We start from the raw sequence: 14,659 nt of genomic DNA, 5'->3' as shown, positions 1-14,659 counted from the left end.
TATTGGTCCAAACTGCTTCACAAGCTGCAAAACAAGGACCCATTTACTTGGCTTTTATCAAAGAAAGTGCTGCTGTTGGTTGATTCTTGGTGATCTAAGAAAATATTTAGAATCAAGTGAGAAATAATAAACAGAAACAACCTTCCTAGAATCACAATCTCCAACTTAATCCGAGTCTAGAATACCCATGTAGAGTATTAGTGCCATGCCCATAGAAAATAATTTGATTTGGTGCACCTTAGAACCCGCATGCCTACCTTCCAATGATGTTTTCTAGGTTTGATGGAGAACTTTCTTATCACTCCAACTTCAAAAGAAACACTTGGTCTAGTGTTACAAATCAAGCTTTGATATCCACTAAGGATGAATAGTCTTCCATGGAAAATTTAGCATCGATAAGAGTGCTCATAGGCTTGTAATCCAACATTCCCCAAACAATTTTAGGATTTTCGTTGCAAACCTTTGTTGAGAAATGAAGAAACAATTGAGGGTTTCCATATCTCAATTCTCAAGCAATAGTGTAGAAGCCCCAAGTTAGTCATCTCAAACTTTGAGCTCAAATTATTGTGAGCTTTACCAATGCATTCTTTATGATCACCTATGAGATCAAGTCATTTACATACAATATAATGTGGAGAGATATACAAGAAAACCCCATTGAAGATTTTAAAAGGCAACTGAATTATTCAAATTGATTTATACATGATTCGTTAATATCACAATTGATGGAATGTTCTTTTGGCATCTACAATCTCTCTCTCTCTCTCTCTCTCTCTCTCTCTCCGCCCGCCGCCGCCCCCCCCCCCCCCCACCCAAACAACAAAACAACACACACACACACATCCTGTTATCTATGGCACATGGAACACTTCTTCCACCAAGCTCTTGATGATTATAACTACTAGATTTAGCTTGCATAAAACCTGTTGCAAACCTCCACAAAAGCACAATTTCTTTGAAGGGGCGTCTTCTCTTTTGAGCATTAGAGAGGCTTCATGTAAATTTTTATGTCATAAATTGACACCCTAATCTGACAAATGCTTTAAAAATGAGAGCTGTCTCTAACTTTTTAAGAGACGTAAACGGAGTAACCCAACCTTTTGAGACCTAATAAGCAAATCTAAAGGTAGACGAATTGGTGTTGTGGAAGAAATTTGCAACCAATTTGCATGTTTTGAAGGAGCTAAAGTGAAAAGCGATGTAGATATTATTTCTTAGTTCAACACCTAATTCTAGTTTGGAAGCTCTTCCTATCGCTCTCTCTCTCTCTCTCTCTCTCACACACACACACACACACACACACACACACTCACACACACACTCACACATGTCGACATGATCACACAAGCATATCGTATTCAATCATGCATGAGCTTTAAGGCCATTTAGGCACACTAGTCTAACATGCCTTTGGAGTAGTGTGTTGATCCATAATGTCATTGAAAGGATATCGATCAAGCAACCATACATCTTTCCTCTCATCGCGATGATCTAAGACTATTTGCAATGTGCTCGAGTTGGTCGAAGTAAGAGTGGGTTCAGACTAGGCGGTGGAAGAAAAATTTAAAGGGGCGTCGATCCTCCATGACGAAATTTGATTGGTTGGAGTTGAGGCACTCTTCCGTCGGGCCCTCCATTTTTCTTCCCCCCCCCCCCCCCCCCCCCCCCCCCCCCCCCCACCCCCAGAAGAGTTGATGGCCTCTCTCAACCCCCTTCACTTTTTCACTTTTCCTCCTCCACACTGTTCACACTAGGCGGCGTCACATTTAGGAAGGCTTGTTTCTTCCGCCGGTTGAGTCTGAACCTAGCCTAAGATGTTTACATTCTTAAAGCTATGGTCACGCGAGGCTTAGTTTCCTCTGACCCTCTCTGACGGCGAACAGCTTTCCACCTGCATAGTTTTGTAACTATACCAAAAAAGACATAGTTACAAAACTATGCCTGTCCATTACCGGTCATCGCCATGACTCTCTCTCTTTGCTTTCCCTCTTTCTACCTGCTGCTCACTGTGACACGGTCAGTTCCTGTCAGACGGTGTCTCAGACCTATGGATAACTAAGCATCGTGTGACCATAGCCTAAGTCTTACAAACCTCTTTTGCCAGCTCTTTTAGTCCCTTTTCACGTGTCTCTTTCACGTGTGACGATGCATACACACTCTTAGGTCTCTTTGAAACCAGAACTTTTAGTGTCGCAAAATGTATGAATAATTGGAGGAGGACAGCCAAAAAGAAGCCATCCTCTTCGAAAGGATCTGCTTTCATTTTGGCATTTTTCGAGGTCCTTTACAACGCCTCTAGCTTGATTTCCTCTTGCGTGATTTCTCGCTACACGAGAGAGCCCACAGAAAGTACAGCGCGCGCGCACACACACACACACACACACACACACACACACCCACCCACCACGAGAGTTGCAGTTCACCCCCTTCAGCTTGCCTTTCCAATATGCAGAAGGAGCTACCCATGGAAATGCTCCAGAAAGAATGATCATTTTTTAGTAGACTGTCATAAATACTTGATGGGCACTTGCTTGGCAACTCCAGCGGAAGCAGAAAACTATCCTAGCGAGACCCCAAGTAAGATTCTGCCTTTCTTCCTGACTTGTTTGCTTATTTCCATGAAGAGCAGCCCCAGGTTCTTTCTGCTATGAGTTCAGCACCCTGCAAGGTTTATCTGGTTGTTAATCCTGCAAAGCTTGTGCCCAACATCAGTGCATCGGGTTTACGGATGATAATGTCCATGCATCTGGCCCCAATGAGCAATGAGCATGGATGATAATACCCATGCATCTGCCCCCAATGAGCAAGGGGTGGAATTTTGTATCTGACAAGAAGAAATTCGTCTACTCTTAAAACTCAAAGGTTTTTGTATTTAATGATGAGAGGGAAAGAGTGGATTGACGACCTTTGGAGCTCAAGTCGGCCTGTGGGACAAATCAGATACATCTGGTCTTATACATTCCACTTGGGCGTGCCATATGACACATAGAAAAGAAAAAAGGTAGCTAGCTTTAATTTCAAACAGTGTGAGCTAAGCTACAAAAAGTGTTTTCAAATAGTAAGAAAAACTTCCTGTTTCCTTTTTGTGTTTATTCTTGGTTGGTGTTTTTTCATCTATCTTCCTTGCTAGCCTTCCTGCTTTTCTGGTGATCCCCCTGTGGGCTTTCGACGCTGACTTCGCTGGACCCTCTTTTGGTAGTGCTTTGTAGCCGCCACCTGGTGGTGGTTGACTGATGTCCCCTCGCTTGTCTTCATGTCATTTAAGTGGTGATCTTTCTTTCTGCCCGCTGGTGGTTGCTTTGTTGGGTTTCGTCGCGGAACTTGCTGGCTCGCTTTTAGCGGCTATCTGGTGTTCGCTTCTTGGTCTACTTGACACCTTTGCAGCATTTCACTGGTGGTTTCCTCTTTCTCCTGGATGGGAACCTTCTTGGACAGCAATTTTGGTTGTCCTCTTCAGCGTCTCCTCGCCCATCCTTCACCCTCCTGTGCAATGGTCACCTCTTGGATGATGTCTAGGGCTCCTTCAGTTATGCCCCACACTTTCTTGGGTGGTTCTCCTCTTGCAACAGCTTGAAGGTGCCCTTTCTCCTCATTCACAAGGTGCTTGAGGACAAGTGCATCAAGCTTGTCAAGATTCACATAGATTGCAACCGTGCTAATCTATTAACCATTTTGAAAGAGATGCACAATGGTTTTTGTGGCATTGACAGTGCCTCTTGTCTCGGAGAGGATGAATACACTTGTCAGTTCTTCCTACATTCGTGGGATTTGGTATGTCTCTCCAAAGCATTATTGACTGTATTTACAAATTATTTTTCAATGTCTACATTATTCAATGTCTACATTATGAGGACTTTCCGCACCATTATTTTTCTTTGGTGCCCTTGTGAAGACACTCCAAGGTCGCAAAGCAATCCTCTCTAAAAGGGGCTTCAAGACTACAAGCAACCTCCCGTCAAAAGGGATCTCGAGTCTCCTCAGCAAGGGCATGTTTTCTGGTGGAAATCGGCCCAAAATCAGCTCCCTTTGCTGCACAAAAGTCTCCAACCGGCTGGTTGAAAATCTGCAAAGAATCAAGCTCGAATTATTGCACTCAAATCACCTTCTGGTCTTCAAAAGGCTTGCATATAGTTTTAGGTCCAACGAGCCATTCCAACATCGATTGGATTCCCGGGTGGGCACACGTTCGACAGTTTCACCTAGAAACTTGTCACGTGACACATCCCAACCCTATGTGTCTGTGGACAAGCTACACCACAGCAGGGTTCAGTTTAGTTGAGTCAGTTTAGATTAGCAGTGATCTGGCACTTTTGTGAGTCTATTCGTAGACCGTGCATGCCCAGTCACTTAGCATAGATGCATATCCTCCGGTTGCACACAGCATGATCGTCGGAATTCCCATCAGAATCCATTAGCATCAGTTAGGGGAATTTTCCAGTGCATTTAGCCTATTTTCCTATTTTTGGTTATTTTCACTTATTATTTTTAAGTGACTTTCCAACAAAAGTAGGTAGGGCAATTTTGCTAAGTTAATATATAAGCAAACCCAAGTTAGCACTTTCTGGCAGAAGAGGCAGCAGGAGCTTCCCACTCAACAGGCAACTTCTCAGCAGTACCCCCCCTCAGTAGTAGACCCTCGCCATACCTCTCACCATCCCCTTGGTGTTTTCACTCACAACAGATCCTCGCCATCAAGTCCCCCCTTCTGGCGTGTGTTTCCCCTGCAGATCAGCCCCTTTCTTAGCGTTTTTGATCACCATGATCTGCCCCAGATCAGCGTTTTTACTAACGCTAGGACTGCAGCAGATCAGCGTTTTTTGGAGCATAAAGACTAGCGTTTTTGGCAAGAGAAAACCAGCAGGTCAGCGTTTTTGAGTTCTGCCCAAACCAGCAGTAGATACCTAGCGTTTTCAGCATTTGACAAGAAGCAGAGCAACCCCTTGAAGCATTGCCAAGATTCACCGATTTTCAGCCAAGAACCATCGACCAAAACAGTCATTTTCAGCCACAGAAACAGTCCCGAAAATCAGCAGCTAGAAGACCACAGATTTCAGTCACCAAGTCGTTGTCATCATCGTCGTCGTCATCGGCATAGTCCCATTGCATCAGTCCATTGCATACGCATTGTATACCTTTGTGCAATCGAAGTAGACCACTCTCGCTGATGAGAGTGGGGCCTTCGGAGGAGGGTTTTACAACCTCTCAGGTGTCGTATCTCTTCTCTCTCCTTCTCTCAGTCTCATTCACTTGCACGCACAATATCCACTCACTTTGTTCGTGATCATAGCACTCTCCATAAGACGGAAAGCTCTCTCTTTCCCTAAGAACTAAAAGGAACCTTGAGCAATAAAGATCACTAATCTTGAGAAAATACAACATTCATTCCGCTGCACCTAACATTGGTATCAGAGCTTTGGAAGTGTTCTGCATTACTCAAGGAAAGAACCACAAGAACCACAAGATTTTTTTTTTTGCTTGTTCCGATCGCACGAACCCAAGTTTACTTGGGCGTGGCGATTCCTAATCGTGTTTTGTTGAAGAGTGACAGGAATCCCAAGAAAGAAGGGCTTGTCCAGCCTCCCCTTATGTCTCTTTTCACTCATTGAGAGCGGACCGTGCACTTAGCGGCCGGCCAATCGACGTGAGGTGGGAAAAAGCAACCTTGGTGTGAGCGCAAGGCCGCCAAGGGGTGCGCCCGCAGAAAGGCGTAGAACTCGGGTGAAGAGAAGATCCTTCTCCAACGCGATTTGCAAGCGAAAGAACACCTCAAGACCCCAAGATTCTCACGAATCAAGGACCTCAAGAACCTCAAGAACCCAAGATTCTCACGAATCAAGGACCTCAAGAATCTCAAGACCCTCAAGAACCCAAGTTCCTCGTGAACTTCAGAACCCCCAAGAACCCATGATTGCAGAATGATCATCACTCAAAGCGGAAGGGATACTTTGCTTGGAGGTGATGAGCATGAGAGGTGAAGAATTTTTCCCACCAGGAGGTTTTTCCGACCCTTGTGTCACGTGACAACGAGAGTACAGAACTTTGCTGAGCTTGGGGCAAAGTGAAAGACCAAGAGGCCCTGATCTTCTTTGATGGAGGAGCTAAGGCCAACTTCATTTCACCGGAATTGGCGGCGTGGCTCGAGATCACTCCCGGTCGGATGGGATCACTTGCGGAGGCAGTTCTAGCGGCACCTGGCAGGGACGTAGCCATTACACGTGTCATTGGCAAACTTCGGTTGCATTGTCAGGGGTATTTGGGGCATGAGGACTTTTACATAATGCATTTGGAAGGTTGTGATGTTCTCTTGGGAATTCCCTGGTACCACAAGAACAACACCATGGTCGACTATCGGGCGAGGAAAGCGACATTGACTACAGAGAAGGGCAGAACCATTGTACTTGACATTAAACTGAAGGGCGAGTCTATCCCTATTGTATCGGCTTCGGCCATTTCTAAATTAATGAAATCCAGTCTGTTTGTTTACTCGATCTTTATGAAAGAGTTGAGCGATGACGATATGACAAATATGTCTAAACTTGATAAAGAACGCCAAGATTTTCTCCACTCTCATGCTGATTGCTTCTCAGAGGGCTTGCCAGGCGAGTTACCACTTGCTTGTCCTGAAGATCATACTATTGATCTGATCCTAGAAGCACACCACCGAACCGGCCACCTTACCGTGTGAGCCGAGCACAGAACGAAGAGATTATGAACCAAGTGAAAGACCTCTTGGAAAAGGGTCTTGTCCAGCCTAGTACTTAACCGTATTGCTCTCCAGTGTTGTTGGTTTTGAAGAAAGACGGATCTTGGAGAATGTGCATCGATTATAGAGCTCAACAAAATCACCATCAAGAACTGATTTTCGATTCCTAGGATCGATGATATACTCGACAGATTACAGGGATCATCGTGCTTTAGCAGGATTGATTTGAAGATTGGATATCATCAGATCTGAATCGCGTCGGGAGATGTCTACAAGACAGCCTTTCGGACGACTTTTGGGTTATTTGAGTTTTTGGTGATGCCTTTTGGCTTAACCAATGCTCCTGCGACATTTAACCGGATGATGGACAGGATCTTTCGAGAGTACAGGCTATTTGTTGACACTTTCTTTGACGATATCATTGTTTTCTCCAAGAATGAGGCAGAACATAGAGATCATCTGCTTCAGGTCTTTCAGGCATTAAGAGATCACAAGTTAGTGATTAATGCAAAGAAAAGTGAATTTTTCCTACCAGAGATACACTCTTTGGGACACATTGTGTCAGCAGAGCAGGAGTGCAAATGCATCCGGCCAAGATAGAGACTATCTGTGATTGGCCCGATTTGAAGAATGTCCATGAAGTTAGAAGCTTCTTGGGACTGTGTTCGTACTACAGGCGGTTCATTTGAAAGTTTGCAGAGGTTGCTTCCCCTTTGCATATCTTGACACAGAAAGGAGTCCCTTTCTCGTGGAGACCCATAGAGGTGACTACGTTTCAGACTTTGAAAGAGAAATTGACTATGGGACCAGTTTTGACTTTGCCGGATTTGCAGAAGTCATTTGAAGGATATTGTGATGCTTGTGGTCGTAGTCTGGGTGCGGTCTCAATGCAAGAAGGCCATGTCATTGCTTACGAGAGCCGATTGTTCTCAAGGCCGGAAATGACAGCACAGATTTATGAGAAAGAGCTTTTGGCGGTTATCCATGCTCTTACTCAGTGGCGGCATTACCTGCTCCGAGCGGATTTTACTGTCTTTACAGACCATCAGAGTTTGCGCTACTTCTTGTCACAAAAGCAGCTATCGGAAAAGCAGATGCGGTGGGTGAACATCTTGTCACAGTTTCACTTCCAGATTGTCCATGATCAGGGACAGAAGAATGTGGCGGCAGATGCTTTGTCTCGGAAGCTGTTGGTTGTGGCTATTTCCGCGATACATCACAGGAGCTTCGAGGATATGGTCGACCAGTATGCCACAGATCCAGATTTTGCAGACGTTTTCACACGGATACGGGATGGGGAGATAGTAGGGGGATATTCCATTCGGGATGGCTACTTGATGAGAAAAACCATGTTGTGCGTTACACAGCCGTTGAGGGAAAAAGTTATGATTGAATGCCACTATCCACCTTTTACGGGTCACCGCGACATTGCTACCACCATGAAAGGGGTAGAGATACTTCTTTTGGCCGACTCAAAAAGGATGTGGAAGAGTTTGTGAGCAGTTGCTTGGTATGCCAGAAGGTCAAGTTTGACAGGCATAAAGCACAGGGATTGTTACAGCCTTTGCCCATACCCACCCGCCCATGGGACATTATTGCAATGGATTTCATTTTTGATCTCTCGAGAACAGGTCACGATGGTATCTGGACTGTTATTGACAGATTTAGCAAACAGGCTCATTTCATTCCAGTGAAGAAAACAGTCAAGGCGGATCACTTAGTGAGATTGTTTGTGGCCCTGATTTTTAGATTACATGGCATGCCTGAGATGATTGTCTCCGACAGGGACCCCAGATTTACGAGTTTGTTTTGGAAGGCAATTTGAGAGAAAATTAGCACGCGGTTGTAGTTTTCGTCATCTTTCCACCCGCAAACTGACGGGCAATCTGAGATTGCCAATTCAGTGGTTTTGGATTTATTGAAGTCTTATATCTCGAATCAGAAGACTCAATGGGAAAAGTATCTACCTTTGGTGGAATTTGCCTACAATAACATGATACATTTGAGATATGTGCTAAAATCTGTCCGATACAATAATTCGATGGGGAAGGCGCCATTTGAGATTGTTTAAGGTGCTGCGAAGGTTCCACCCTTCCTGAGCACGAAAGATAAGATTTTTGAAGCTGATGAGTATACGCGCGACTTGGACACGGCTTTTGCCAAGGTCCGCGAGGCTTTGCAAAAATCTCAAGAACGATAGAAAAAGGTAGCGGATGCGAAGTGGATGGAGGAGGAGGACCTAGCAGATACTCCTCAGATTGTGAAACTTTACCTCGAAGCTTTTGGTTTAGCATAGTCTATTCCAAATGGAACCCAGAATTCAGCTTGGCCGGAGATCTAGTGCAGTGGGATGCACAAGAGGGGAGCTCCTTTGTCAACAGATGCCTTGATTTTAGATACTACTAGAGTCACTGATGTCTCTTTGAGCTTCAAGGATACTGAGAGCTGACAGTATTCTGCTGTATGACTTTATGAAATGGAATTCACGAATATGAAACTGATTTGTTCTTGACTTGTTTTTAGGTGCAGGAACTAATAGACGAAATGACTGCAGCATTTTAGTCTAATTGATCTCGAATAGACATGGTTGCAATAGGGGTTAGTCAATCGGCCATCTATGAGGTCCCGACTGGATCTAGATGCGATTGCTAGCTACATTGCCGATAAATCATGGTCTAAGATCCGAATGAATGTTGAATGTCATGTGATGTCCTGTGATGTTGTGTGATGTGACTGTTGATTGGTACATGTGTTAGATGTGTGTTCCTAGTGCGTAGGTACTAACAGTCAGCGTCTGCTAAGGCAGTTTATGGCCTCTGTGTGGGGCAAAGTGAAAGATCAAGAAGCCGTGATTTTCTTTGATGGAGGAGCCAAGGTCAACTTCATTTCACCTAAATTGGCGGCGCCGCTCGAGATTACACCCGATCGGATGGGACCACAAGCATAGGCAGTTCTAGCGGCACCCGGACAGGACATAGCCATTGTTAGGGGTATTTGGGACATGAGGACTTTTACATAATGCCCTTGGAAGGTTGTGATGTCCTCCTTGGAGTCCCTTTGTACCAGAAGAACAACATCGTGGTCGATTATCGGGCGAAGAAAGCGACATTGACAAATGAAAAGGGTCGAAAAATTGTACTTGATGTGAAATTGAAGGGGGAGTCTGTCCCTATTGTATCGTCTTTGGCCATTTCCAAATTAATGAAATCTAGTCTGTTTGTTTACTCGATCTATTTAAAAGAGTTAAATGATGAACACAGGACGAATATGTCTGAACTTGATAAAGAACGCCAAGATTTTCTCCACACTCATGCCGATTGCTTTTCTGAGGGCCTGCCAAGCGAGTTGCCACCATCTTGTCCTGAGGATCATACTATCGATTTGATACCTGGAAGCACACCACCGAACCGGCCACCTTACCGTGTGAGGCGAGCCTAGAATGAAGAGATTATGAACCAAGTGAAAGACCTCTTGGAAAAGGGTCTTATCCAGTCGAGTACTACTGCTCTCTGGTGTTGTTGGTTTTAAAGAAAGAGGGATCTTCGAGAATGTGCATTGATTATAGAGCTCTCAATAAAATCACCAGCAAGAACAGATTTCCGATTCCGAGGATCGATGATATTCTTGACAGATTATAGGGTCACAAGTTAGTCATCAATACCAAGAAGAGTGAATTTTTCTTATCGGAGATACACTTTTTGGAACACATCGTCTCAGCAGCAAGAGTATAGATGGACCTGACCAAGATTGAGACTATACGTGATTGACTCGATTTGAAGAATGTCCGTGAAGTTAGAAGCTTCTTGGGCTTATGTTCTTACTACTGGCGGTTCATTAGAAAGTTTGCAGAGGTTGCTTCCTCTTTGCATATTTTGACACAGAAAGGAGTCCCTTCTCATGGGGGCCCATAGAGGCGAATGCCTTTCAAAATTTGAAAGAGAAATTGACTAAGGGACCAGTTTTGACTTTGCCGGATTTGCAAAAGTCATTCGAAGTATATTGTGATGCTTGTGGTCATAGTCTCGGTACGGTCTTAATGCAAGAAGGCCATGTCATTGCCTATGAGAGCCGATTGCTTTCAAGGCCAGAATTGATAGCATAGATTTATGAGAAAGAGCTTTTGGCGGTTATCCATGCTCTTACTCACTGGCGACATTACCTACTCGGAGCTGATTTTACGGTCTTCACTGATAATCAGAGTTTACGCTACTACTTGTCACAGAAGCAGCTTTCGGAAAAGCAAATGCGGTGGGCTAACATCTTGTCACAGTTTCCCTTCCAGATTGTCCATGTACAAGGACAAAAGAACTTGGTGGCATATGCTTTGTCCCAGAAGCCGTTAGTCTTGGCTATTTCCGCGATTCACCATAGAAGCTTCGAGGACACGGTCGATCAGTACGCCACAAATCTAGATTTTTTTGATGTATTCAGTCGAATAATACGGAATGGGGAGGTAGTAGCAGGATATTCCATACGGGATGGCTACTTGATGAAGAAAATGATGTTGTGTGTTACACAACCGTTGAGGAAAAATGTTCTAACCGAATGCCATTGTCCACCATTGTCCCGAAGACACAAGTGGGCACGATGGTATTCGGACTGTTATTGACAGATTTAGCAAGCAAGCTCATTTCATTCAAGTGAAAAAAACAGTTGAGTCGGATCATTTAACGAGACTGTTCATTGCCCAGATATTCAGATTACATGGCATGCCTGAGACAATAGTCTCTGATAGAGATCCCCGATTCAGGAGTTTGTTTTAGAAGGCTATTTGGGAGAACATTGGCACACGGTTGCAGTTCTCGTCATCTTTCCACCGGCAGACAGATGGGCAATCTGAGATTGCAAGTTCAGTCGTACTGGATTTATTGAAGTCTTATATTTCTGATCAGAAGGCTCAATGGGAAAAGTTTTTGCCCTTGGTGGAATTTGCCTACAAAAACACGATCCACTCTTCGACAGGGAAGGCGCCATTTGAGATTATTGAAGGTGCTACGAAGGTTCCACCCTTCCTTAGCACGAAAGATAAGATTTTTGAAGCCACCAGTACTTGAGGGACTTGGACATTGCTTTTGCCAAGGTGCGGGAGGCTTTAGCAAAATCTCAGGAAAGACACAAGAAGGCAGTAGATCGACACCGTCGCGATTTGAAATTAAAGGAAGACGATTGGGTGCTCTTACGCTTTGAGAAGGCATGCCTGAGAAAGAAAAAGGGAAAGGAGCAGCTTTTTCCAAAGCTTAGCATGAGATACTATGGACCTTTCCAGATAAAAGAAAAGATAAATGATGTCTCCTTTAGACTGAAGCTGCCCGATACTTGGAGAATTCACAATGCTTTTCATGTGAGTCTCTGGAAGCCTTTTAAAGGCGATGTGTCCGATGCCAGATAAGCAACCCGAAGTGGAGGAAAGCGAGGAGATACTTGTTCCAGAAAAGATACTGGCACATAAAGATAGAAAGATTAAAGGTAAAGCAATTAGGCGGTTCTTGGTTAAATTCAAGAACTATCTGCATTGGATGCGAAGTGGATGGAGGAGGAGGACCTAGCAGATACTCAGATTGTGGAACTTTACCTTGAAGCATTCGGTTTAGCATAGTCTACTCCAATAGAACCCCGATTTCAACATAGGTGAATCTAGTGAAGTGGGCTTGCACAAGAGGGGAGTTGCTCTGCTCCTTTGTCAATAGATTACCCCGATTTTTGATATAGAGTCACTGATGTCCCTTTGGATTTCAAGGATACTGCTGGGCTGACAGTATTCTGCTATATGACTTTATGACCTAGAATTCTCGAAAATGAAAATGATATTGATTAATTTGTACTTGACTTGTTTGAGTGCAAGAGCTAAAAGACGAAATGACTGTAGCATTTCGGTCTCATATATCTCTATAGACATGATTGCAATATGGATTAGTTAATCGGGCATCTCTGAGGTCCGAACTGGATCTAAATGCGATTACTAAATACGTTGCCGATTAATCGTGGTATGAGATTTGGAATGATTTTGAATGTGATTTGTCATGTGATGTCTTGTGATGTCAAGTGATGTCTGGTGATGTGACTGTTGATTGGTACATGTGCTAGATGTGTTGTTCCTAGTGCGTCGGTACTAACAATCAGTGTCTACTAAGAGAGTTTATGGCCTTTGTCTGTTTTTGCAGGCATAATTGAGGACTATTACAATTCTTTCAAGAGGGGGGTACGTCACAAACTAGTGACGTGGCAATAGGCCCCCAGACACACAGTGCTGACGTGGCAGCAGATTCCGTAAAACGCATCGACAGGCTGATTGTATGGACGCTGCGAAACGTGCTGATTGCTGACATGGCACTTTCCTGCAAATTGCAATGACATGGTGACATGGCAGTAGTACGGATCATCGTGAATTGCGTTGGCTGGTTTTTAGGACAGCTTTTGGGACAACTGTTTTTAAGATTAAAAGCTTTTGAGGCCCTGCTTTTGGGCATCCCTTGTATCTTTAAGTAAGTGGGCAAGGCCTCACTTCTCAGAGCATCTGGACGTAGAGTCTGAGAGTGAGCACCTACTGGCTCTCTTGTACTTTGAGCACAGATTAATATAAAAAGAAGTACCGAAAGGGGCGCTAGTCTTTGGGGCCAATACCTTTGGGCACGGAACTATGCCAAGCCATGTCAATTTTGTGAGCTGTTTTGAAGTGAATCTTTGTTGTGTGACGTGTCACGGTAGAATCTTGACTTGGGATGTCCAAGTTTGTTATAGGTTTCCTTGAAGCCTGAAAACTTGTCAATTTTAACCCCATCCTCGAACTTGGTCTTCTTACTCTGTTTCTCACTGTCTGAACTGACAGCAGAGGACGAGGTCTCCTCCTAAATGCTAGATGGCTTTCTTACGTTTTTCTTGGATTTGCTTTGCTTGTTTTTCTTGCTTTTCTTGGTCCGGCTTCACTTTCGCAGTGTTTTGCTTTTTATCATCCTCATTGGAACTACAGGAAGAAGAATTGTCTAAACTGTGTGACAACAAAAAAATTGGGGTCATCCTTGTAACGAACATACTTCTTGGATTTGCTAGCCACCTCGAAAGTCGATTTTTGGCCCAAATTACCAAGGAAATCCGCTTATTTTCTTTTCTTTCAAGAGTGCGTTGTGCTTTTCATCAATGAACTAATCTTCTTATCAAGAGCTTTGTTGAACTCTTCTTGCGGGTATAGTTTTTGCTTTTTTTGTATAGAAAGTAGAGTAGATTAGTTTGCTAATTAATCACTAAACAACACACAGACTATCAAAAGATCTAACATTATCATGCTCACTCAAAGTATTTACGAAGTCTCCTTATAAAGGGAAAGGAGTCGGTTTAGGAGATGGCTAAATTTAAGGAGGTGATTTCGGTCTATCTTTTGGGTGAACCATTGAGAGAGAGAGAGAGAGAGAGAGAGAGAGAGAGAGAGAGAGAGAGAGAGAGAGAGAGAGAGAGCTAAAGTGGCTACCAATGAAATAAAAGAGGTTTCAAGGCTACGGCTAAACTTGGATAGGTTTAGGGAGAGGATTGAGGGTGCTAAAGGTAAAATGACCACAAAGGGTTAATTTTTTTTTAGCACTATTAAATGCTTAAGATGCAACTAATTAACTAGGACTAAGGTGTACCTATACTAGGCCATAAACTTGTGTGAGAGTGAGAAGCGGAGAGGGTGTGAGCCACGCACGCCGAAAATGCTGGAGGGAGAGAGAGAGAAAACACAAGTGCTTTGCAAACAATGCTCTCAATACACAATCTGAATGGCTACAAGACCCTAAGCATTCTATTTATAGAATCTTAGGTTGAGGTAGTGCAAAATGTGTAATTGGTGCAAAAAACATAAAACGCCCAAAAATGGCTAAAAATGTGTGCACCCAGCCAGGCTCAAAAAATGACCGGCTGGACACGTGCTAAAGTGTCCGCCCATGCAATCTACATGATGTGCGATGGGTGGCCAATCCGGGA

At 43.9% G+C, this 14,659-nt stretch overlaps 1 protein-coding gene across 1 annotated transcript in view; it reads left to right on the top strand.

Moving 5' to 3' along the window:
• The first annotated feature begins 2,383 nt into the window (after window positions 1-2,383).
• LOC147439122 (putative serine/threonine-protein kinase PBL9) overlaps window positions 2,384-14,659 on the top strand; it is a 53,030-nt gene continuing 40,754 nt past the window's right edge. Inside the window, exon 1 of the mRNA XM_086485024.1 lies at window positions 2,384-2,577. Coding sequence (XP_086341150.1) covers window positions 2,520-2,577 — 58 coding nt within the window. The 5' untranslated portion in view covers window positions 2,384-2,519. The remainder of the gene's footprint in view (window positions 2,578-14,659) is intronic.

The sequence above is a fragment of the Adiantum capillus-veneris genome, chromosome 16 (assembly GCF_014529385.1).
Source record: "Adiantum capillus-veneris isolate H3 chromosome 16, ASM1452938v2, whole genome shotgun sequence".
Lineage (NCBI taxonomy): Eukaryota > Viridiplantae > Streptophyta > Polypodiopsida > Polypodiales > Pteridaceae > Adiantum > Adiantum capillus-veneris.
This window is presented reverse-complemented; position numbering and strand designations above follow the sequence as displayed.